The following is a 26,494-nucleotide window of genomic DNA, read 5'->3' as shown; positions in this document are numbered from 1 at the left end:
AAATTTCTTTATCACTCAATCAAATGAAATACCACATATGTAAGCAAAATAAGAAATTTACTTTCTTTATTTTTTTAAATTTAAGTTTGATTTTTTTTTAGTAATCTCTGCACCCAGCATGGGGCTCAAACCGATGACCCCTAAATCAAGGGTCACATGCACTTCTGAACAAGCCAGCCAGGTGTCCTGAAATTTAGTTTCTTTATGTCTTATCATTTTAAGCAGCCTCCTTGAGATATAATTCATACATCATACAATTCACCCATTTAAAATGTTCAATTAAATGGTTTTTAGTATGTTCACAGCATTGTGCAACCATCACCACAATCAACCGTAGATGTTTTTTATCACTCAACAATAACAGTTTTGCCGTATTTCAAGTCATATAAAATCATATTTGAACATGAGTCACATGTAGCTAAAACAACTAAAATTCTGAGGTTTGAAAGAATGATTATTAATGGATATAATATTAGAGAAAAGATGTGCTGTGCATTTTCAGATTAAATTTTTCAAGTCTTTAGGGGCACCTGGGTGACTCAGTTGGTTAAGCATTTGACTTTGGCTCAGGTCATGATCTCATGGTTTGTGGGTTCTAACCTGGTATTGGGCTCTGTGCTGACAGTACGGAGCCTGGAGCCTGCTTCAGATTCTGTGTCTCCCTCTCTTTCTGCCCCTCCCTGGCTCACACTCAGTCTCTCTCTCTCAAAAAATAAACATTAAAAAAATTTTAAATTTTCAAGGCTTTAAAACATGTAACCTTTAATGCACAATTATTAGAATGATAAACATTTATGTTTATCTCACACGAAATCCAGTTTTCCGCTAAGTTTTTCTTCCAAAATTCTTATACATTTCTTTTTTTAAAAAACAAGAGATGATATTGTAACTTACTTTTGAAATGCAAGGAGAAAATAGTAAATTCTTGTCGTTGTTTTCCAAAATTTCTAAAACTGTGATATAATTACAATATTTACTGATTATCAATATTAGTCTTCATACATTATATAAGTAAAAATGTTTTGCCTTATTTGAAATTTTTAAATAGGTTTTATCACTGATATTTATTGGTGATAAAGGTCCAGAGTCTCCATTTTTCCCAGCTGTAAGGCTACTGGCTACTGATAGTGTATTCATGCACCTAGCCTGTATGTTGAAGGTACTTGAGAAATGGTATACTCCTTCTTTTTCTTGAGTTTGTGTGTCTTTGTTTGAGTTTGAGAATAATATGTAACACCTGATATTCCCTCCTCCCCTGCTGTAGACCTGGTCCTTTTCATTCAACTTGATGACCTACATCTTTTAAATATGTTGATTGTTGGGGCGCCTGGGTGGCGCAGTCGGTTAAGCGTCCGACTTCAGCCAGGTCACGATCTCGCGGTCTGTGAGTTCGAGCCCCACGTCGGGCTCTGGGCTGATGGCTCAGAGCCTGGAGCCTGTTTCCGATTCTGTGTCTCCCTCTCTCTCTGCCCCTCCCCCGTTCATGCTCTGTCTCTCTCTGTCCCAAAAATAAATAAAAACGTTGAAAAAAAAATTAAAAAAAAAATATGTTGATTGTAGAACAGACTCATAGGTACCACTTAGAATAGTTTCATTCAACCATCTGGTAATTGCAGCTATTTAAATTAAAATAAAAATCCATTGAGTTAATTAAATTAACTATAATTAAAATAATAAAAAGTCAGTTACTCAGTTGCATTAGCCATACTTGAAGTGCTCAAAGCTGCTTGTGGCTAGTGGACGGTGCCCACACAGAACACTTTAATCATGGCAGAAAGGTATATTGTACAGAGTTCTGAAGAATAAGACTGTGGGTAAACCTCCCAGTTATCTAATACACAGAATTTTCACTATTACAAGTATTTTGATTGTTGAACAATTTAAAAATTATTTTAATATTCCTATTTCTCTGTCTCCTTACCACTCATGTCTCACAGACGTAATTGCATAACCACAGGTAAGCTACTTTCCCTTCTCACATTTTCGTAAATACAATTTTCACTTTCACACCTTTCTGCCTTCAATACCCTCGTCATCTTGTAGCTTTTTCAGTCCTTCCTTCCATATTTCCCTTCCTGGCCCCTTCATTTCTCATTCTCTCTGTTTCTATTCATACTTTGTTCCGCATTTTTGGCAATTAGCAAAGAACTTGCAACCTTGCTGTCAGTTCTTATATTATTGTATTTTTTAAAATGTAGCTTATTTATTTAACTTAAAAATATTTTTTTAATGTTTATTTATTTTTGAGAGAGAGAAAGAGTGCAAGCAGAGAGGGACAGAGAGAGAGGGAGACACAGTATCCCAGGCAGGCTCCAGGCTCTGAACTGTAACCACAGAGCCCAATGTGGGGCTCATATCCACCAACTGGCAGATTGTGACCTGAGTGGAAGTTGGAGGCTTAACCGACTGAGCCATCCAGGTGCCCCTATAATGATTTAACTTTTAATGTATTTAAATCTTATCCCAGTTGAATTGTAACTCAGAAAATTGGAGCTGCAGTTCAGTTTTTGTCCAAGGTGCTTGGCACAGTGCTTTGCCCATAGTAAGCACTTGTTTTATTCTTTTGTTGACGCGATAGGATTCCTGCAATCAAATGCTAATGGACCATTCATAAAACATTGAGTTCCTATTTCAAACAAGAACTGGGACACATTGTCAATATACATAGATAATTTAGCTCTTCGATTAGGCAAAAGTTAAACAAAAAAATGGGCTTGGCATATCTGTGCTTAAGGAACGTTCACTCTTGTCCCACTTTGATTCAGCCAGTAACGGCACAGCACGTACCAGTGTTTAAACTCCTGCGAGAGTTGCCACCTTGCGGGATATGGGAGCCAATCAGCAGTGCGGATGGAGCCTGGCCTGCCATTGGTTGGCGCCCACCGGAAGCACATGCCCGCTAGCCTTCTAGCTCAGGTGTTTGAGGCACTACTGTGGGACGGTCAACCTTAAAAGTGCGGCGCGGGTTCTGGCCCAGCAGCGGCCTGGATGACTGCCAAGCGTTCGCCAGGGAGGTGGTAGGCAGAGCCGCTGACCCTGTGGTAGGTATGAGACTGGCTGACAAGGAGTGGGCACCGCAGTCTTGTGATCCGAGCGCTCACTGGTTACGGGCCGATGCAGTTTGGGCTAGGGTTCACCTAAAGAGGAGTATCCAACCGTGCTGCTAGTAAGAGGCTCCCCTTAGCCCTAGCCTGGTGGTGTCTAGGTCCCTTAAGTGCAGCGTAAGACTGTTTCTAGTGAGGGGCCTCTCTGCAGCTTCTGTGATTTCTGTGTGGAACAGATTCTGACCCGAGCCTCCCACCCACGTTTGGCAGAAGTCAGCCTCAAAATGGGCGTGGTGGCATGGAAGAGCCCAGATTGGCAGTTTGGAAAGCTGGATTCTTACTCCAGTTTAGGGATTCAGGCATGGCAGATTCAAAGAAGGAAAGGCCATAGACATCTGGGGGTGGGGGTGGGGGGATGGGTTCATAGACCTGTAGTGATTTACCCAGGATCACTTCATCTTGATACGTTCCACTGCGGTACTTTTTCCGCTACAGCAGCAGAATCCCACTTTATCTTTTAGTTTGTGTAGTACTCATGCTCCAATTATTCTAATGAGTTCCTCCTCCCGCTTTATTGCTTCAGTTATGTGGGTTTTGTAAATCTGGAAAGCTTTATCCGTGCCTTGATTGTTCTTACCACATCCCTATTTTTATGGGCAAAATTGGAAATGGCAAATACCAGTATTTAAATGGTAAATACCAGTATTTAAAAGCATTTTACTTACTCCTCTTTAAGCATCTGCAGTGTATCATACATTTTGTTCAACACAGGGTTGCTTAGATGTTCTTAAAAGGGAATTGTTAAAAGAGATTTAAAATTGCTCTTCCTCTTATCTTTCACTATCTCTCTCCACTTCTTACCAACTTGTGACTTCAAATAAGCCACTTAACTTCTGTCTGCCTCATGTTCCTCATCTGCAAAAATAGATATTAACGGTATCTTTCTCACATTGTAATAATATTAATAATATATAAAGCACTTAACTATGCCTGGCCCACAGAAGCATGTATGAGTTTGTTACTCTAATCCTATTTATCATTAGAAGGACTTCATTCTTGGAAGAGTGATCATTCTCATACCAGGTGTCACATCTCTGCCCATTTCAGTAAAATTAGCGTGTAACATTATAAAAGTTTCAGGTGTACAACATTATATTTCTTCTTAGTAACTAAATGTTACTAGATGCAAAATGGATTCCCTTGATATCCTCCTAGTCTTCTTGCCCCTCCCTTACTACTGTTGTGGAATCTATTGGTTTCAAGACACTTTGAAGGTACTGGCACACCAGTGATTGAAGATGGCAGCAGTGAATGTCTTAACTGTAGTAAATATTGGTAGTTTGAACAGTGACAATGGAAATTTTCTTATAAGTGACTTGCATGTGAAATGTATTTGAGGAAAGAGTGTTTTTTCTTCCTTTTTAAGAAAAATGTCTGATTTCCTGAGTTATCAGTAACATTTAATAAGAATCAACCTGATTTTTCTACTTTATATAAAAATTGGAAATGATTCTTTAGCTAGTACATAGATGACATTTTGTATTTAAAAATGAGCTTTATGATTATTGTGAATGCATTTTGCTAAAAGTCTGTAAGTTTGTATTTGTGACTAAAGTTCTTTTCTCTATGGACCCTGTTTAAAGGCTCACTGAATTCTGTGACTATACAGAGACTTGATAGAACTCATATAAGTAGAAATTGAATGCAGTGTTTTGAATGAAGTTTGGAATTTAAAAGTAAGCTTCTCCTGGATAAAGTGAGTTTCCTTACTGTGCTTTTTATCAGATCGAAAACACTTATTAATAGCTTAGTTGTTAGTTGACCCAAAGAAAATTTCTGTTTTCCCTTTAGGTGTATTATTGACATTGTTTGGGGTTTCCACATAGATTTAAAAAAATTAGGGAGATACCAACTTTGCAGGTTACTGTATGGGAAGTACTAGTCTCTCTCTGAGTAATAGCTAACTTTACTTAAACAAAACTATTTTTCAACATCAGAATGACACGAACATTTTCAATTTCTCAGTAGAGTTATAAAGAGAAAATGTAATTAAAACTGTACTGGCAGAGAATTAGGTATTTTCATGATTTCTTTAATAGTAACACTCATTTTAAACTCCATCCCCCACCTCTCTTGCACCCATTCTTCAAAGAGCAGGTAAATAAAACCTGGGTACTGCATTCATTAGCATTACAAACTACATTTTTTCCTTTTTTGTTGTTTTTGTTTTATTTTTATTTTTATTTTTTTGATTTTATTTTTGATTTTTAAAATTTTACATCTGAATTAGTTAGCATATAGCACAACAATGATTTCAGGAGTAGATTCCTTAGTGCCCCTTACCCATTTAGCCCATTCCCCTTCCACAACCCCTCCTGTAACCCTCAGTTTATTCTCAGTATTTATGAGTGTCTTCTGTTTTGTTCCTTTGCCTGTTTTTATATTATTTTTGTTTCCTTTCCCTTATGTTCATCTGTTTTGTCTCTTAAAGTCCTCATGAGCGAAGTCGTATGATTTTTGTCTTTCTCTGACTAATTTCACTTAGCATAATACCCTCCAGTTGTATCCACGTAGTTGCAAATGGCAAGATTTCATTCTTTTTGATTGCCGACTAATTCTCCATTGTATGTATGTGTATATATATATATATATATATATATATATATATATATATATACACACACCACATCTTCTTTTTTTTTTTTTTTTTTTTTTCAACGTTTATTTATTTTTGGGACAGAGAGAGACAGAGCATGAACGGGGGAGGGGCAGAGAGAGAGAGAGACACAGAATCGGAAACAGGCTCCAGGCTCTGAGCCATCAGCCCAGAGCCCGACGCGGGGCTCGAACTCACGGACCGCAAGATCGTGACCTGGCTGAAGTCGGACGCTTAACCGACTGCGCCACCCAGGCGCCCCAACACCACATCTTCTTTATCCATTCATCCATCGATGGACATTTCGGCTTTTTCCATACTTTGGCTATTGTTGATAGTGCTGCTATAAACATTGGGGTGCATGTGTCCCTTCGAAACAGCACACCTGTGCCCCTTGGATAAATGCCTAGTAGTGCAATTGCTGGGTCGTAGGGTAGTTCTATTTTTAGTTTTGTGAGGAACCTCCACACTGTTTTCCAGAGTGGCTGCACCAGCTTGCATTCCCTACAACAATGCAAAAGAGATCCTCTTCGCATCCTCGCCAACATCTGTTGTCGCCTGAGTTGTTAATGTTAGCCATTCTGACAGGTGTGAGGGGGTATCTCATCGTGGTTTTGATTTGTATTTCCCTGATGATGAGTGATGTTGAGCATTTTTCATGTGTCAGCTGGCCATCTGGATGTCTTCTTTGGAGAAGTGTCTATTCATGTGTTTTGCCCATTTCTTCACTGGATTATTTGTTTTTTGGGTGTTGAGTTTGATAAGTTCTTTATAGATTTTGGATACTAACCCTTTATCTAATATGTCATTTGCAAATATCTTCTCCCATTCTGTGGGTTGCCTTTTAGTTTTGCTGATTGTTTCCTTAGCTGTACAAAAGCTTTTTATTTTGATGAGCTCCCAGTAGTTCATTTTTGCTTTTCTTTCCCTTGCCTCTGAAGACATGTTGAGTAGGAAGTTGCTGTGGCCAAGATCAAAGAGGTTTTGCCTGCTTTCTCCTCAAGGATTTTGATGGCTTCCTGTCTTACATTACATTCCTGTCTTTCATCCATTTTCAGTTTATTTTTGTGTATGGTATAAGAAAATGGTCCAGGTTCATTTTTCTGCATGTCACTGTCCAGTTTTCCCAGCACCACTTGCTGAAGAGACTGTCTTTATCCCATTGGATATTCTTTCCTGCTTTGTTAAAGATTAGTTGGCCATATGTTTGTGGGTCCATTTCTGGGTTCTCTATTCTGTTTCATTGATCTGAGTGTCTGTTCTTGTGCCAGTACTACACTGTCTTGATGATTACAGCTTTGTAGTATAGCTTGAAGTCTGGGATTGTGATGCCTCCTGCTTTGGTTTTCTTTTTCAAGATCGCTTTGGCTCTTCAGGGGTCTTTTCTGGTTCCAAACAAATTTTAGGATTATTTGTTCTAGCTCTGTGAAGAATGCTGGTGTTACTTTGATAGGTATTGCATTGAATATGTAGATTGCTTTGGGTAGTATCGACATTTTAACAATATTTGTTCTTCCTATCCAGGAGCATGGAATCTTTTTCCATTTTTTTTGTGTCTTCTTCAATTTCTTTCATAAGCTTTCTATAGTTTTCAGTGTATAGATTTTTCACCTCTTTGGTTAGATTTATTCCTAGGTATTTTATGGTTTTTGGTGCAACTGTAAATGGGATCAGTTCCTTGATTTCTCTTTCTGTCACTTCATGGTTGGTGTATAGGAATGCAGCTGATTTCTGTGCGTTGATTTTATATCCTGCAACTTTGCTGGATTCATGAATCAATTCTAACAGTTTTTTGGTGGAATCTTTTGGATTTTCCACATAGAGTATCATGTCATCTGCGAAGAGTGAAGGTTTGACCTCCTCCTGGCTGATTTGGATGCCTTTTATTTCTTTGTGTTGTCTGATTGCAGAGGCTAAGACTTCCAATACGGTGTTGAATAGCAGTGGTGAGAGTGGACATCCCTGTCTTGTTCCTGACCTTAGAGGGAAAGCTCTCAGTTTTTCCCCATTGAGGAGGATATTAGCGTTGGGTCATTCATATATGGCTTTTATGATCTTGAGGTATGCTCCTTCTATTCCTACTTTCTTGAGGGTTTTTATCATGAAAGGATGCTGTATTTTGTCAAATGCTTTCTCTGCATCTATTGAGAGGATCATATGGTTCTTGTCCTTTCTTTTATTGATGTGATGAATCACGTTAATTGTTTTGTGGATATTGAACCAGCCCTGCATCCCAGGTATAAATCCCACTTGGTCATGGTGAATAGTTTTTTTAATGTATTGTTGGATCCGGTTGGCTAATATCTTGAGAAATTTTGCATCCATGTTCATCTGGGAAATTGGCCTATAGTTCTCCTTTTTAGTGGGGTCTCTGTCTGGTTTTGGAACCAAGGTAATGCTGGCTTCATAGAAAGAGTTTGGAAGTTTTCCTTCCATTCCTATTTTTTGGAACAGTTTCAAGAGAATAGGCGTTAACTCTTCCTTAAATGTTTGGTAGAATTCCCCTGGAAAGCCATCTGGCCCTGGACTCTTGTTTTTTGGCAGATTTTTTATTATTAATTCGATTTCCTTACTGGTTATGGGTCTGTTCAAATTTTCTATTTCTTCCTGTTTCAGTTTTGGTAGTATATATGTTTCTAGGAATTTGTCCATTTCTTCCAGATTACCCATTTTATTGGCATATAATTGCTCATAATACTGTCTTATTATTGTTTTTATTTCTGCTGTGTTGGTTGTGATCTCTCCTCTTTCATTCTTGATTTTATTTATTTGGGTCCTTTCCTTTTTCTTTTTGATCAAACTGGCTAGTGGTTTATCAATTTTGTTAATTCTTCCAAAGAACCAGCTTCTGGTTTCATTGATCTGTTCTACTGGGTTTTTTTTTTTGGTTTCGATAGTGTTAATTTCTGCTCTAATCTTTATTATATCCTGTCTTCTGCTGGTCTTGGGTTTTATTTGCTGTTCTTTTTCCAGCTCCTTAAGGTGTAAGGTTAGGTTGTGTACCTGAGATCTTTCTTCTTTCTTTAGGAAGGCCTGGATTGCTATACAGTTTCTTCTTATGACCTCCTTTGCTGCGTCCCAGATGTTTTGGGTTGTGGTGTTATCATTTTCATTGACTTCCATATACTTTTTAATTTCCTCTTTAACTTTTTGGTTAGCCCATTCATTCTTTAGTAGGATGTTCTTCAGTCTCTAAGTATTTGTTACCTTTCCAAATTTTTTCTTGTGGTTGATTTCGAGTTTCATAGCATTGTGGTCTGAAAATATGCACAGTATGATCTCGATCTTTTTGTACTTACTTAGGGCTGATTTGTGTCCCAGTATATGGTCTATCTGGAGAACATTCCATGTGCACTGGAGAAGAATGTATATTCTGCTGCTTTAGGATGAAATGTTCTGAATGTATCTGTTAAGTCCATCTGGTCCAGTGTGTCATTCAAAGCCATTGTTTCCTTGTTGACTTTTTGATTAGATGATCTGTCCATTGCTGTGAGTGGGGTGTTGAAGTCTTCTACTATTATGGTATTACTATCTATGAGTTTCTTTATGTTTGTGATTAATTGATTTATATATTTGGGTGCTTCCACATTTGGCACATAAATTTTACAATTGTTAGGTCTTCTTGGTCTATAGACCCCTTGATTATGATATAATGCCCTTCTACATCTCTTGATACAGTATTTATTTTAAAGTCTAGATTGTCTGATGTAAGTATGGCTACTCCGGCTTTCTTTTGTTGACCATTAGCATGATAGATGGTTCTCCATCCCCTTATTTTCAATCTGAAGGTGTCTTTAGGTCTAAAGTGGGTCTCTTGTAAACAGCATATAGATGGATCTTGTTTTCTTATCCATTCTGTTACCCTATATCTTTTGATTGGAGCATTGAGTCCATTGATGTTTAGAGTGAGTACTGAAAGATATGAATTTATTGCTATTATGATGCTTGTAGAGTTGGGAGTTTCTGGTGGGTTCTCTGGTCCTTTCTAATCTTTGTTGCTTTTGGTATTTTTTTTATTTATATATATGTATTTTCATCTTTTCTCTCCTCAGAGAGTCCCTCTTAAAATTTCTTGTAGGGCTGGTTTAGTGGTCACAAACTCCTTTAATTTTTGTTTGTCTGGGAAACTTTTTATCTCTCCTGCTATTTTGAATGACAGCCTTGCTGGATAAAGAATTCTTCGCTGCATGTTTTTCTGATTCAACACACTGAATATATCCTGCCACTCCTTTCTGGTCTGCCAAATTTCTGTGGATAGGTCTGCTGCAAACCTGATCTGTCTTCCCTTGTTGTTTTTTTTTCCCTTTTTTTCCCTTGCTGCTTTCATGATTCTCTCCTTGCCTGAGTATTTTGTGAATTTGACTATGATATGCCTTGTTGATGGTAGGTTTTTGTTGAATCTAATGGGGGTCGTCTGTGCTTCCTGGATTTTGATGTCTGTGTCTTTCCCCAGGTTAGGAGTTTTCCACTATATTTGCTCACATGACCCTTCTACCCCTATCTTTTTCTCTTTCTCTTCTGGGACCCCTATGATTCTGATGTTCCTTTTTAATGAGTCACTGATTTCTCTAATACTTAAATCGTGCTCTTCTGCCTTAATCTCCCTCTTTTTTTCTGCTTCATTATTCTCTATAAGTTTGTCCTCTATATCACTGATTCTCTGTTCTGCCTCATTGATCCTTGCCACCGCTGCATCCATCCATGATTGCAGCTCAGTTATAGCATTTTTAATTTCATTCTGGCTATTTTTTACTTCTTTTATCTCTGCAGAAAGGGATTCTAATCTATTTTCGACTCCAGCTAGTATTCTTATCGTGATTCTAAATTCTGGTTCAGACATCTTGCTTGTATCTGTGTTGGTTAAATCCTTGGCTGTTGTTTCTTCGTGCTCTTTCTTTTGGGGTGAATTCCTGCTGACTTCTGTAGTTCAGGTTGTGCCGATTGTTGTGTTAATCCTCCAATCAGTTTTCTAGGTGTGTAGGATGGTTTAGTGTTGTTCTGGCTGTATTTCATGGATGCGAGACACACAAAAAACTTCCATGCTGTTCTGCCATCTTGGCTCCTCTCCATATTTTTTTCAAGTTGAAATTATTTCAATTTTTACATAATTGTAGTTAGAGGAGGCATTTATTTAGTTATGCAACAAAGTTTTGGGTACTTTTAACCAAAATATCTTTGTACAAATTTTATTGTATGTGTCTATCACTGTATAATAAAATAAAATCTTCCCTATTTACAACTGTATATTTTGCACTGCATTGGTGTTAAACACATACAAATGCTGACTGAACTCAATATTACTTGATTGCTTTGAGATAATGCTTGGTCTAACATGGTAGATGTGTTTATAGCTGAGAGTAAAGTAAATGAGAAATTATGTGTTACGTATAGCCTGCTGTGGCCTCATTCTTTTCTGTATGATTTTTAATTTTACAGTTTTATCTATTATTGCAGGCATATAAGTGCTTATAATATCACAATTAAACACCTTTCCACTTTGTTCTATCCTTATTTTTAAAAACATTTTTTTTTTCAACGTTTATTTATTTTTGGGACAGAGAGAGACAGAGCATGAACGGGGGAGGGGCAGAGAGAGAGGGAGACACAGAATCGGAAACAGGTTCCAGGCTCTGAGCCATCAGCCCAGAGCCCGACGCGGGGCTTGAACTCACGGACCTCAAGATCGTGACCTGGCTGAAGTCAGACGCTTAACCGACTGTGCCACCCAGGCGCCCCTATCCTTATTTTTAAACGAGGGGAATGCCAAATTAGAAATATATGCTTTGCATCATTTTTTGCACATGCCCTTTTTGGAAGTGAAAAGAAAAAATAGAATATAATTGAACAGAATTGAATAGAGTAGAATAGAATAGAACATAAATCACTATAGTTGTGTGAAGGCTGAAGTAAAACCAGGCTTATACCATAGTATAAGTTCCTGAAGTAGCTATAGCTAGAAATTTAAAATAAACCTGTTATATAAGATGATGTCTTTATAAAATTAGGTGCTAGAGTATATTTGGTTTTGAGCAGTCAGACTTTAAAGGATGCATACTTTAAATTACCTTTTTTATAATTTTTTTTTCAATGTTTATTTATTTTTGGGACAGAGAGAGACAGAGCATGAATGGGGGAGGGGCAGAGAGAGAGGGAGACACAGAACCGGAAACAGGCTCCAGGCTCTGAGCCATCAGCCCAGAGCCTGACGCGGGGCTCGAACTCACGGACCGCGAGATGGTGACCTGGCTGAAGTCGGACGCTTAACCGACTGCGCCACCCAGGCGCCCCTAAATTACCTTTTTAAATATAATTAGTATTCATTTTAAAATGGTGGAATTTTTTTTCCCAGTTTTGCAAATTTGGTGTATATATACACACACACACACACACACACACACACACACACACACACATGTTGGTGTGTGGTTTAATGTTTCATTGCAGGATAGAAGGGGAGATGCTAAAGCAGGTGAGAAGATCTTTATTCAGAAATGTGCTCAGTGCCACACAGTGGAAAAAGGTGGAAAACACAAGACTGGTCCAAACCTCTGGGGCCTTTCTGGCCCTGGACGAAAAACAGGACAAGCACCAGGATTTTCTTTTTCCGATGCTAACAAAAACAGAGAGAAAAACTAGGCAGTTGTGGCAGAGAACTAGAAACTTTGTAGCAAAGAGAAAAGACATGATTTGATAGAATTCTCTAGTTTGCTGCATTAAAAATAAAATCATCATGTTTATATTACTGAAATACTGGTTTATATCATAAGATCTGTGTTTAGATACCTGGTTTCTTTTTGATCACACAGGTTTTTACCTATACAAGGTATTTCATTTTATGCACTACGTCCATGTTGAAAAGCATGAGCTAAATTAAAAAGATCAAACCATATTTTAACGGCATAATGGTAGTTTTCTATGTGTAGTAGTGATTTCTATTTGTAGTAGTGGGAGGATGTTATAAAATAGTTTGAAAAAGTATATTCCGTGATTTCTTTGTTGGTGGAAAGTGGGTGGATGGCAGTTAAACATGAGAAAGCATTTTAGGGTTAAAATTAAAAATGGTTAGAAAAGACTATAATATCTTTGCAAAGAAATTTGTTATTCCCAGATATATGTGTACATACATACATATCATTAACATTCACCTCAAAAATAGGGTACAACTCGAAATAGACTGTAACTCTTTTTTGAATTGTTCTTGGAGGCTTGCAATTTCTTACCGGCCCAAATTTCAGATCAGTACAACACTACTATTTGGAAAGGTTTTTATTTTATTTTGTTTTTGTTTCTTTTTATTATTTTTATTGAGGTGAAATTCACATAACATTAGCCATTTTAAAAATTTATTTATTTTTATTTTAGAGAGAGAGCTTGCACAAGTCAGGGAGAGGGGCAGAAGGTGAGAGAGAGAATCTTAAGCAGGCTCCACGCTCAGCACAGAGCCTGACCCCAGGCTCAATCCCATGACCATGGGATCACGACCTTAGCCAACATCAAGAGTCAAATCCTCAACCAACTGAGTCACCCAGGTGCCCCAACATTAGTCTTTTAATTAATTAATTTATTTATGTTTGTTTATTTTTGCGAGAGAAGGAGAGAGAGAACATGAGTGGGGAGGGACAGAGAGAGAGGGAGACAGAGGATCCAAGGTGGGCTCTGTGCTGATAGCAGTGAGCCAGATGCAGGGCTCAAACTTACAAACTGTGAGATCATGACCTGAGCCGAAGTCAGACACTTAACTGACTGAGTCACGAGACGCCCCAACATTAGCTATTTTAAAGTGTACAAGTCAGTAACATTTAGGGTATCACAATATTGTGTAATTAACACCTCTTTGTAGTTTCAAAACTTTTTCATTACTCCAGAAGAGCTCCTGTACCCATTAATCACTCCCCATTTTCTCCTACCCTTAATCAACCTCTAATCTGCCTCCTATTTGTATGGATTTGCCTATTCTGCATAGTCTTAAAAAAGAAATCATAAAATATGAGCTTTTGTATCTGGCTTCTTTCACTTGGCATGTTTTCAAGGTTCATTGAAGTTGTAGCATGTATTGTTATGCCCAGAATTCGTGATCCCCAAAGACCACCAGGGAGCCGAGTCTGATGCAAAAGCAAAAGAGCCTTTATTCGAGCTAGCTCGAGCTCAGTCCCCTACCTGCACCGACTCAGCGGTGAGATACCAGGGAGAGAGAGCGAGTTTCAAAAGCACAAAGGTTTTATAGGGGTCTAGGGGCAGCCGATTGGCTGGGGAAGGGGCGTGGCCTCGGCCGATTGGCTGGGGAAGGGTCAGAGTCCTGTTACGCAGGTCGCTGGGCGTGTTTTGATCAGGAAGTTTGAATGGGTGAGCGGGAGGTTACTCAAGGGGAGGAGGCGTGGTCTAGGTGAAGGACACAGAACAAGATGGAGTCGGCCAGCGTAGGCCCACCCTTTCAGTATCAGTGCTTCATTCCTTTCTGTGGCTAATCATATTCCATTGAACGTATATATCACAATTTGTTTATCCAGGTATCAGTTGATGAACATTTGGATTGTTTCCACCTTTTGCCTATTGTGATAGTGTTGCTATGAATATTTGTGAATAAGCATTTGTTTGAGTCCCTGTTTTCAGTTCTTTTGGGTATGTATATGTATATGTATATGTATATGTATATGTATATGTATATGTATGTGGTGGGTCATTTGTTAAATCTATATTTAACTTTTTGAGGAAATACCAAATTGTTTTCCACAGTAGCTTTGCCATTTTACATTCCCATCAGTAATGTAGGATTCCTGTTTCTCTATATCCTCTCCAATGCTTGTTCTTTTCTTTTCTTTTTAAAATTGCCATCGTAGGGGCACCTGGGTGGCTCAGTTGGTTAAGCTTTCAACTTGGCTCAGGTCATGATCTCGTGGTTTGTGAGTTTGAGCCCCACGTCGGGCTCTGTGCTGACAGCTTGGAGCTTGGAGCCTGCTTTGGATTCTGAGTCTCCATCTCTCTCTACCCCTCCCCACTGTGCTCTGTCTCTCTCTGTCTATCAAAAATAAATAAAATGTAAAAAAATAAATAAATAAAATTCCCATCCTAGTGGGTGTGAAGTGGTATCTCACATTTTTGCTTTGCATTTTGTTAATGAATGATGATGTTGAACATGTGTTAACGTGCTTTGTTAAAAAGAAAACCACAGACCCAAAATGGAGTCACTTGTGGTAGGCACAGGACACCAAACCATGGCTTAGTAGCTAACCTAATTGTAGTTTCAACCTTTGCCAGAATGTAATCTTAACCAGTTAGTCTGGAATTTCCTGGTGGGCACTGGTAAGGTAATCCACCTGGTTTGTTCCCCAAAAGGAGGTGACCTTGCTTGAAATAATTCTTCCTTGTTGTTGTTATGACTTCCTTTTCCTGCCTTTAAAAACCTTTCCCTTTCTGTTGCCCTTTGTACTCCTTTCTACATGCTAACTGATTCATAAATCATTGAATAAAGCCAATTTGATCCTTAAATTCACTCAGTTGAAATTTTTCTGTTTAACAACTTGTTGGCCATTTGTATATTTGGAAAAATGTGTATTCATGTCCTCTGCCTATTTTTTATTTGAAATGTTTGTCTTTTTTCTTGTAAGAGTTCTTTATGTATTCTGGACACTAAACCCTCATCGAATAGGAGATTTTCAAATATTTTCTTTTATTCTGTAGTTTGTTTTCATTTGGTTGATAAGGTCCTTTGATGCACAGAAGTTTTTAATTTGCATAAAGTCCATTTATCTATTTTTTTGTTGGTATTTTCTTGGTACCAAATCTACGAATCTATCACCAAATCTAAGGTCCTACTAAAGATTTACCCTTGTGTATTCTTCAAATACTTTTATAGTTTTGGCTCATATATTTAGATTGTTGACCCATATTCATTTGATTTTTGATAGTGAGGAAATAGTTCAATTTCTTTCTTTTTCATGTGGTTATCTAGTTATCCCAACTCCATTTCTTGAAAGATGATTATTTCCCAGTTGAGTGGTCTTGATACCCTTGTTGAAAAACTGACTGTCAATATATGTTGGGGCTTGCTGCTGCATATTCAATTCCATTTTTATTACTGTTTTTCTTACTGTAGTTTTGTAGTAAGTTTTGAAATTAGGAAGTGTTGAGCCCTCCAGCTGTGTTTTTCTTTTTTGATATTATTTTAACTGTTCAGGGCCTTTTGCAATTCTGTGAATTTGCGGATCACCTTCCTCATTTCTGCAAAAATTTTGGAATTTTTGATAGAGATTGCATTGTATCTATAGATTGTTTTGGGGGTATTGCCATTCTAGCAACACTAATGTTCCAATGTATGAACATGGGATGACTTTCCATTTATTTAGGTCTCCTTTCATTTCTTTAAGCAATGTTTTGTAATTTTCAGTGTATGAGTCTTTCACTTCCTGGGTTAAATTTTTCCTAAGTATTTTATTATTTTAGAAACTATTATAAATAACATTGCTTTCTTAATTTTCTTTTTGAATTGTTCATTGCTTGTATATAAAACACAACTGACCTTTGTATGTTGACCTTGCACCCTGCTTTGCTGAATTTGTTAGTCCAATAGATTTTTGTGGCTCCTTTGGGATTTTCTATATTTAGAATCATATCATCTGTGAATAGAAGTGGTTTTACTTCTTCCTTTCCAATTTGGATGGCTGTTATTTCTTATTATTCCCTAATTGCTCAGGCTAGGACTTCTAGTGGAATTCTGAGTAGAACTGGTAAAAATGTTCCTGATCTTAGAGGGAAAGTTTTTAGCTTTTCACCTTGGGTATGATATTATCTGGGGGTTTCCAAAAATCCCTGTTTTCATGTTAGGCAAGTTATCTTTTATTCTTAGTTTACAGAGTGTTTATGTCATGAAAGAATATTAGAATTTGTCAATTTTTTTTTCTGCAGGTATTGAAACAATCATCTATTCTTTTTCCTTTTGCTCTATTAATGTGTTATGCTAAGGTAATTGATTTTCTTATATTGAATCATCCTTGCATTCCTGGGATAAATCCCATTTGGCCATAGTGTATAATTCTTTTAGTGTGAGTTGGATTTAGTTTGCTAGTATTTTGTTGAGGATTTTTGCATTAGTGATAAGAGTTACTGGTTTGTAGTTTTCTTGTGGTGTCTTTGTCTGGCTTTGGTGTTTGGAGAAGTTTAAAATACAGATTATTGCAACTGTAAGTACTCTTCATACATGATTTGAATTTGGTATTTTAAAATTTCTTAATGGGTTTTATAGTGCTTGTATTGTGCTTATTTGATTGAGCTTTGTGGACTATATTGTAGGAGAAGGGTTTAAAGAGAGGAGTTGGCGTTTTGTGCACAATGTTTTTTGTTTGAGTGCACATGTAATAGCTTAATTTTGTCAAAAGAGGGATTTTGCTTATTTTAACCTGTGTTAATATTTCTAGTAAGATAGTGTCTTGGGTTGGTTTTAGCCTATCTATAGTGATGTTATTGACTAGAAATGCCTGGGGACACTCACCTGGGCCCCTACTACTTGTAGTGAGCCCCTACAGACATCTCCCCAACCAAAGTTGGTAATGTGGCTGGACCAGGCCTGGTGGTTCTTATTATGATGGTAAGACACACCTCATCAGCAACTATCAGGGAACTTTGAAAAGACAAGATTTATTACTCACAAGTCCTGGAGGTTGGATTAGATGCCTGGGACCACCCAGTGAGGTTGAGAGGAGACAGAGCACGCGAGAGAAACAGAGTGAGAGCAAGCTAGTGAGCAGGTCTAGCGTTCTGCTTTTATTGGAGTCAAGGGTGGGGTGCCTAGGGTTTTGAAGGTTCACTCTTTATTGGTGAATTTAAAACATAAAGGTGGGAATTAAAGCATGGGAAGGGAAAAACAAGCAGTCCTCAAATGCAGTTATCTAAGTCTACCAGAGCTTTCTAAATTTTTTTTTTTTCAACGTTTATTTATTTTTGGGACAGAGAGAGACAGACAGAGCATGAACGGGGGAGGGGCAGAGAGAGAGGGAGACAGAATCGGAAACAGGCTCCAGGCTCTGAGCCATCAGCCCAGAGCCCGACGCGGGGCTCGAACTCCCGGACCGCGAGATCGTGACCTGGCTGAAGTCGGACGCTTAACCGACAGCGCCACCCAGGTGCCCCTACCAGAGCTTTCTTTTTTTTTTTTTTTTTTTTTAATTTTTTTTTTCAACATTTATTTATTTTTGAGACAGAGGAAGATAGAGCATGAACGGGGGAGGGGCAGAGAGAGAGGGAGACACAGAATCGGAAACAGGCTCCAGGCTCTGAGCCATCAGCCCAGAGCCTGATGCGGGGCTCGAACTCACTGACCGCGAGATCGTGACCTGGCTGAGGTCGGACGCTTAACCGACTGCGCCACCCAGGCGCCCCCAGAGCTTTCTAAAAAGGGGGGTTAACTTCATGGGTGGAGGACCCTGGCTCTTTATGTACTCACGTAACTGACAATGTGTTTACTCAAACTGGATGTATTCGAAGTGGATGCCATGGTAAACAAAAGTTTAATGTCAGGCATTTATATTATAGTCAAAAAAGCTAATTGTCAGGTGCTTACACTGCAGATAGGTGAGATACAGTGAAATTTTTGTTATCTAGAATATTGGGAAAAGGGACCTGTGGATACTCAAATGGTTTGGTTAAAACAAAATTAGCACATGCAGGGTTTTCACAGCTTTTTTGGTGAAAATAAGATATTTTTTTTTTGTCTTTCTGAAATGTTGGGAGCAATACAGTTTAGTAGGATGGAGAGCTAGCAAAACTCTTGGTCCCAGACTTCTCTTGGGTTTCCAAGCAAACCAGGGTAAAGTGGGGTGGAGAATATATGGTAAACACTTGAGGACTATATTGGTTTCTTAGGGCTGCTGTACCAAAGTACCATAAATTGGGTGGCTTAAAATAGCAGAAACTTATGTTCTCACAGTTCTGGAGGCTAGAAGTACAAAATCAAAAGTACAAAATCAGAAGGCTAGAAGTACAAAATGTCTGCAGGGCCATACTCTCTCTGAAACCTGTAAGACAATCCTTCCTTGTTTCTTCCTAGTTTCTGGTAATTTGTCATTTATCTTGGTGTTTTGGGTCTACAGCTGCATAACTCCAATGTCTGTCGTTTCATGATCCCTGTGTGTCTCTGTCTTCACATGGCTATCTTATAAGGATACCAATCATATTAGGTTGGGAGCTCATCCAACTGCAGTATGACCTCATTTCAAGTTACCTAATCACAGCTGCAGTGACCATATTTCCAAACAAAGCCATATTCTGAGGTAGTAGGGGTTAGGACCTCAGCGTATCTTTATTCAGAGAACACCCATATATACATATAAAATAAATACATAGATAATGATAAAAATTTATATTAAAACAAAATAGAATAAAACTTAATCTTTGGTCAAGGGTGCTTTAGAATCTTTTTAAACATCATTGTAATTGTTTTTAACACAATATCATTGTGTTTGTGTGTGCAAAAATACTGGTTAATAGGTATTCTATAATAAAGAATTTGTCTGGTCTTTGTTCCAGGTTCCTAGATGGGAATCTGAAAACCTTAGAATTTCCCAAGTGATAGGAGTGTTTCTTTTATGCAAGTTTGGGCCCTGGGACCACCACCTGAGTTTATGCTAATGAGGGGACTTATGGTAGGCTCCTGGATAGTTTCTGGATGGGGGTGGCCAAGCTTGAAAGACCAGCTGTGTGATTAGAGAGTTGGAGCTTTGGGCTAGGTGATATCAGTCCAACTTCCAGGGTTAGGGGATAGTTGCTGCAAATTGAGTTCTGTCACATGGCTAATGTTTCACTAGGTATTCTTTTTTTTTTTTTAAATGTTTATTTATTTTAAGAGAGAGAGGGAGAGAGTGTGAGCATGGGAGAGAGAGAGGGAGAGAGAATCCCAAGTAGGCCCTGCACTGTCAGAGTGGAGCCTGATCTGGAGCTTAATCCCATAAACCATGAGATCATGAAATCAGGCGTTGGACACTTAACTGACCAAGCTACTTAAGCACCCCTCAATAGGTATTCTTACATAATAAAACCCCCATAAAAGCTCTGGACACTTTAATTGGAAGCTCTGGTTGAGGTTCCTGATTGGTGAGCATATCAGTGTAGTAGAAGAGTGATGAATCTTGATTCTGTAGGGACAGGACCCAGAAGCTCTGTGTTTGAGACTTTCCCAGACTTCATTGTATGGAACTCTTTATCTTGCTGGTCCTGATTTGCATCCTTTATGTTAAACCTGTAATTAAAAGTGTAGTGTTTTCCTGAGTTCTGGAAAATTGTTCTAGCAAGTTATCAAACTTGAGAGGATCCTGAGAACCCTCTAATTTATAGCCAGTTGATTAGAATTTTGGGTGGCCTGGGACCCCAAACTTGCACCTGGTGTCTGAAGTGAGGGCAGAATTGCTGGGGACTCTGGAGTCAGTTTTAATTCCAGGCAATAAGTGTCAGAGTTGAATTGCATTTATTGCAATAGGATTTCTCATTGATAGACTATTGAATAAATAAGTCTGAAACTTAGATTTATTATTTGAATGTGGTTCTTTAGTTTTTAAAGTAACATCTTCCTATAGTGTCATTTTATTATTTTATTATCACATTATAAGAGCACTCAACTTTTGAGTCCTAACTTGTAGACTAGTTATAACCTAACATTTATTTCTCTAGCTGCCAATTTTATTGCTTGTTAGCATTGATTACAAATAATATTAAAACTTACTACAAATATATCTCTTATTATAGATTGTTGTCAAAGATTAAAAGCTGCATAGAAGGTTTGGCTTTAACATTATTTAAGAATTAGAAATAAAATTTCCCTAAGTCAGATCAGTTAAGTAATATTTGTGACTCATTTAGGGATATAATATTGCTATTTGTTTTACTGGTTACATAAGAATAATAAGTAGCAGAATGAAATTGGATTCCTATATTAACCACTTATAAAAATTAACTTGAAATGGGTAAAAGACTTAATTAAATTTAAGTCTTGAAATTATAAAACTCCTAGAAGAAAACATCTTATTTTAAAAAAAAATTTTAAAGCTTTATTTATTTTTGAGAGAGAGAGAGAGAGAGGGAGGGAGAGCAAGCATGAGTGGGGGAGGAGCAGAGAGAGAGGGAGACACAGGATCCGAAGTAGGCTCCAGGCTCTGAGCTGTCAGCACAGAGCCCAATGCGAGGCTTGAACCCACAAACCGTGAGATCATGACCTGAACCGATGTCGGACGCCTAACTGACTGAGCCACCCAGGTGCTCCAGGAAAAATCTTCTTGACATTGATCTTTGTAATGATCTTCTGGATATGACACCAAAAGCACAAACAACAAGAACAATAATCATTAAGTGGGACTGCGTCAAACTAAAAAGCTCCTGCACAGCAAAAGAAACAGTCAACAAAATGAACAGCAACCTATGTAATGGAAGAAAATATTTGTAAATTATATATCTGAAAGTCTTTGTAAGTTATATGTACACAATTGGGAACTAAACCCCAGCACACAATGGGCAGGAGTTGATATTCAAAATCTATAAAGAACTGATGCAACTCAGTAGTGAAAAAGCAAACAACCCAAATAAAAAAATGGGCAGAGGAACTGAATAGACATTTTCCCAAAGAAGGCATATAAATGGACAACAGGTACATGAAAAGGTGTTCAATGTCACTAATTATCAGGGACATGCAAGTGAAAACCACAGTGAGATATCACCTCATGCCTGTTAGAATTGGTATCATCAAAAAAGACGAGAGATAACAAGTGTTGGCAAAGGTGTGGAGAACAGGAAACACTTGTGCACTGGTGGTGGAAGTATAAATTGGTGCAGCCATTATGGAAAACAGTGTGGAGATTCCTCAAAGATTAAAAATAGAACTACCATATGATCTAGTAATCTCATCTCTTGGTATGTATCCAAAGGAAATGAAATAGGATCTGGAAGAGATATCTGCCCCCCACGTTCACTGCAGCATTATCCACAATAATACTGGTTAGCAACCTAAGTGTTTATCATCAGATGAATAGAGAAAGAAGATTGTGGTAAATGTATACGTTGGAATATTCAGCCATGAGAAAGAAGGAAATCCTGCCGTTTGCAAAAGCTTAGATGAACCTTCAAGGCATTATGCTGAATGAAATAAGTTACAGGAAAAAATACTGTTTAATATCAATTATGTGTGGAATCTTAAAAAGTCAAACCAGGGAGTTTTAGGAAAATGGCAGAGTGAGAAGATCCTGAGCTCACCTCATCCCATGGATACACTGAGATAACAGCTATATCTATGCAAATAACTCTGAAAACAACCTGAAGATTGGCAGAACAGACCTTCCACAGCTAATCATAGAGAGAAGGCCACATCAAAAAGGTTAAGAGGAGTGGAAACACAATTGGGAACTAAACCCCCAGCACAAAATAGGCGAGACATCACAAACACAGAGACTTGAGAGGATCAGACTCCACACCAGGCACTCCTGGCACAGAGGACTTGAACTGGAAGACAAATCCCCATAATATCTGGCTTTGAAAATCAGTGGCTTAACTCCAGGAACTTCAACTTCAACAAAGATGTTTAAAACATAAAAGAAGCAGTCAGAGCTGAGAATTCAATAATTGAGATTAAAAAAATGCACCAGAGGGAATCAAGAGCAGATTAGAGGAGGCAAAGGAACTATCAGCCATCTGGAAGACAGGGTGATGGAAAACCACTAAGCTGAATAGCAAAAAGGCAAAAGAATAATAAAAAATGAGAATACGTTAAAAAACCTCTGCAACATCATCAAGCATAACAACATTCACATTATAGGGATTGCAGAAGGTGGAGAGGGAAAGGGCTGGAAAACTTATTTGAAGAAATAATAGCTGAAAACTTCCCTAACCTGGGGAAGAAAACAAACATCCAGATTCAAGAAGCACAGAGGGCCCCTAACAAGATGAACCCAAGGAGGTCCACACCAAGACACAAAATAATTAAAATGGAGACGAGTGCTGATAAACAGAATTTTAAAAGCAGCAAAAGAAAAGAAAAACAGTTACATATAAGGGAAACCTCATAAAGCTATCAGCTGATTTTTTTCAGCATAAACTTTTTAGGCCAGAAGGGAATAGCATGATGTATTCAAAATGCTGAGAGGAAAAAACCTACAACTAAGAATATTTTACCCAGTAAGGTTATCATTCAGAACGGAAGGAGAGATAGTTTCCCAGACAAACTCTAGACTGAAAAAAAAAAAAAAAGTTAAAGGAGTTCATCAGCACTAAACAAGCCTTATAAGAAGTATTAAAGAGAATTCTTTAATTGAAAATATCATAACTAAAAATTATGACAGGAAAAAATTTCAGAGGTAAAAGGAAACATATAGTTGAGGTAGTAGATTAATCACTTGCAAAGCCAGTATGGAGTTTAAAACACAAAAGTAGTAAAAATCAATTATATCTACAAAAACTAGCCAAGAGATACACAAAACAAAAATAATATGACATCATATGTGTAAAAACATGGAGGAGAGAGTAAAAATTTAATGCTTTTAGAATGTGTTTAGACTTAAGGGACCATCAACTTAATATAGACTGCTATACACATAAGCTGTTCTGTGTGAATCTAATGTTCTGTCTGAATTTGTGGTAACCACAAATTAAAAACCTGTAATAATGCACAAAATAATAAAGAGAAAAGAATCTAAATGTAACACTAAAGAAAGCCATCGAACTACAAGGGAAGAGAGCAAACAAGAAAGGAATAGAGAAGACCTGTAAAAACAACCAGAAAACAATGAACAGAATGGCAATAAGTATGCAGCAATCAGTAATTACTTCAAATGTTAGTGAACCAACTGCTGCAATCAAAAGGCATACAGTGACTGAATGGATAAAAAAAATTAAGACCCACTTATATGTTGCCTACAACAGATACTTTATTTAAAAACATTTTAAAAAAATATTTATTATTGAGAGACAGAGAGACAGAGCATGAACATGGGAGGGGCAGAGAGAGGGGGAGACACAGAATCTGAAGCAGGCTCCAGGCTCTGAGCTGTCAGCACAGGGCCCCAAGCGGGGCTTGAACTCACAAACTGCAAGATCATGACCTGAGCCAAAGTCGGACGCCCAACCGACTGAGCCACCCGCATGCCCCAAGAGATACTCACTTTAAATGTAAGGACATACACAGACTGAAAGTGGAGGGTTGGAAAAAGATATTCCATGCAAATGGAAATCAAAAGGCAGACTGTTTTCTTCTTTGATCCTGGCTCCTCTGACCGACCCTTCGTGGTGTCAAATTGAATTTAGGAAGATTTTCACAGCCAGCTTCATAGTCAGAGGACTATGACTTACCCCTTAGGATTTACCACCTACTTTGGAGAACTCTTCTTTTGAGATCATTAGTGACAGATGTCCTCTTAACTCCGTCCAGGTTTTATATTTTTGGTATTCTTCTAATTGTATTAAGTTTGATAAATTTTATCAAAAGTGGAGTTAGTATTTCTGTCTCTCTTTGTCCATATTCTTTTTGACTGGTTTTAGAAAGGAAAAAAAGAAGAGACAGCCTTTCAGTCTCATTATAAAACTGGATTCCTGAAACCATAGGTTTTTGATAGAGATTTGGACAGAGGCAACTTGTTATGATTGGAAGAAAAAACATGAAAATGAGTTAGCAGTCACCATTCTTAACTCTAAATAGTCTGTATCTTAGGGCAAGTTCTTCTTCTCTCTTTGGGTCATTTATTCATCTTCAAAATGAGGGGTTGGATTAATTTCTAAGGCCTCTTCTAGAAGGAACTTTGATTCTAGGAGAATAGGGTACTGCTTATGTCCAACATGTCTGAGGTTGGAAGTTTATTCCTGTACCTTGGGCCATGCTAAATAGCATGTGAGTATTAGATTTCTATAGGGAACCCTAAGACTAGAACACCAAAGACTAACTTTGGAATTTTCTTGTAGATCAGAAACTGTAAGTATTCCCAGTTGTAATAGTTTTCCTATTGAATCCAGGAATAATCTTCTGTTCAAATATGTGGGTCACATCAGAAAGTAAACCTTACAAATTTAACTACACAAACTTGAAACTTATTTTCACCTTTGTAGGTATTATCTGGGGAAAGGAAACTCTGATAGAATATTTAGAGAATCCAAAGGAATATATCCCTGGAACTAAAATGGTCTTTGCTGGTCTTAAAAAGAAGAGTGAGAGAGAAGATCTTATTCAGTATTTGAAACAGGCAACATCTTCATGAAATGCTCTTGCACCTTAAAAATACCAGTTATAAACCAATAGTTCCAGTTTCAAATATTGCATGTTTAAGGAAGTCATATTTGATCTTTTTTGATCAGCCTGTAGTAAGTTTAACATTTAAAAATAAAAGTTGATGGAACGCCTGGGTGGCTCAGTCTGTTAAGCGTGACCTGAGCGACTTCAGCTTAGGTCACGATCTCATGGTCCATGAGTTCAAGCCCCGCGTCGGGTTCTGTGCTGACAGCTCAGAGCCTGGAGCCTGCTTCGGATTCTGTGTCTCCCTCTCTCTCTGCTCCTCCCCCATTCATGCTCTGTCTCTCTCTGTCTCAAAAATAAATAAACATTTAAAAAAATAAATAAAAGTTGAAATTTTTGATTGTGTGTAATCTATGATCAAATGCCCTTCAGAGTCAGAACTGACTTTCGTCTGCAGACTAGGGATGTTGATAAGGCCAGCATGAGGAAGAGAGGGAAGAGAACTGAAATCTATTGTGCTTCAGTAGTCTCTACATGCACAAAATATTTTATAAGCCTAGCAACTGCTATTGATGATGGAGATAATTTCCACATACTTACTTCTCTATCATTTAAATGTAAATGTAGCAGACATTAGCTTTAGTTTTCATTAAGCTATGTTTGGTTATTTGTTTGCTTTTTATTATATCTTTATTATATTTATAGCTATAACTTCATTATAAGTAACTTTAAGAAAAAATAAGGAAATCAAAGTCAAATATTTGGTCTTATCTTAGGAATATTATTGGAACAAAAAGCAAATTGTTGACCATGTGTGACATAAAATAAAACCTAGAGAGAAGGAGAAAAGCATGTTCTATGTTAATAAGCATTTATGTCACATAACATGTAATATGTTTGCATTAATCTTTTTAGGGTACCTTTTTAATCCTGAGTAATGTGAGGCTGGACTGAAGGGAGGGATAGCATGTACCCTTTTGAGAAAGAGGATGAAGAAAAAAGACAACCCTCACCATTAGTGTGGAAAGGCCTCCCACCTCACAGGAATTGGCTATGAGTCATGGTGGAGCAGGTCCGCCACAGGGCCTGTATACCAGGGAATGGTGGCTCTGTGTGGTGTGAAGTGGCCCCTGAATTGGCTATGCAGTCCTATAAACACTCCATTACCCAAATGTAGGGCCCAATGCAGGAAAGGGAAGGTATTTCCTTACCAAAAAGGTGGGTAATGGACTCAGTCGGTTAGGGGTCATTATGGGTGAGAATAGGATAGCCATTCTCTAATTTCCACTTCACCACAACACCCCTGTAAGATGGATTTTACCTTCTCAGGGCTGCCTGAATGACTCAGTCGGTTAAGCATCCAACTTCCGCCATGATTTCATGGTTTATGAGTTTGAGCCCCATGTCGGGCTCTGTGCTGATAGCTCAGAGCCTGGAACCTGCTTTGGATTGTTTCCCTCTCTCTCTGCCTCTTCCCCTGCTCATGCTCTCTCTCTCAAAAATAAACATTAGGGGAAAAAAAAGTGGATTTTACCTTCTCCCTGGGACTTGTGCTAGAACCAACCTTTGGATCTTCTGCCCCAATTCCTGGTGACTTTTTACCAT

At 38.0% G+C, this 26,494-nt stretch overlaps 2 protein-coding genes across 2 annotated transcripts in view; both read left to right on the top strand.

Annotated features, from left to right (window-relative positions):
* The first annotated feature begins 2,934 nt into the window (after positions 1-2,934).
* The window catches only part of PDE11A (phosphodiesterase 11A), a 405,024-nt gene continuing 381,464 nt past the window's right edge, over positions 2,935-26,494 (top strand). Inside the window, exon 1 of the mRNA XM_045480319.1 lies at positions 2,935-3,041. The gene's annotated coding sequence lies outside the window, so the exon portion shown is untranslated. The remainder of the gene's footprint in view (positions 3,042-26,494) is intronic.
* LOC123596914 (cytochrome c, testis-specific-like) lies at positions 3,048-24,914 on the top strand. Its single transcript, XM_045475144.1, has 3 exons — positions 3,048-3,119; positions 12,145-12,323; positions 24,764-24,914. The coding sequence occupies exons 1-3, from the start codon at positions 3,048-3,050 to the stop codon at positions 24,912-24,914; spliced, it is 402 nt and encodes a 133-aa protein (XP_045331100.1).

The sequence above is a fragment of the Leopardus geoffroyi genome, chromosome C1, assembly GCF_018350155.1.
Source record: "Leopardus geoffroyi isolate Oge1 chromosome C1, O.geoffroyi_Oge1_pat1.0, whole genome shotgun sequence".
Taxonomy (NCBI): domain Eukaryota; kingdom Metazoa; phylum Chordata; class Mammalia; order Carnivora; family Felidae; genus Leopardus; species Leopardus geoffroyi.
The sequence above is the reverse complement of the archived record's forward strand: the minus strand, read 5'-3'. Positions and strand labels throughout refer to the sequence as shown.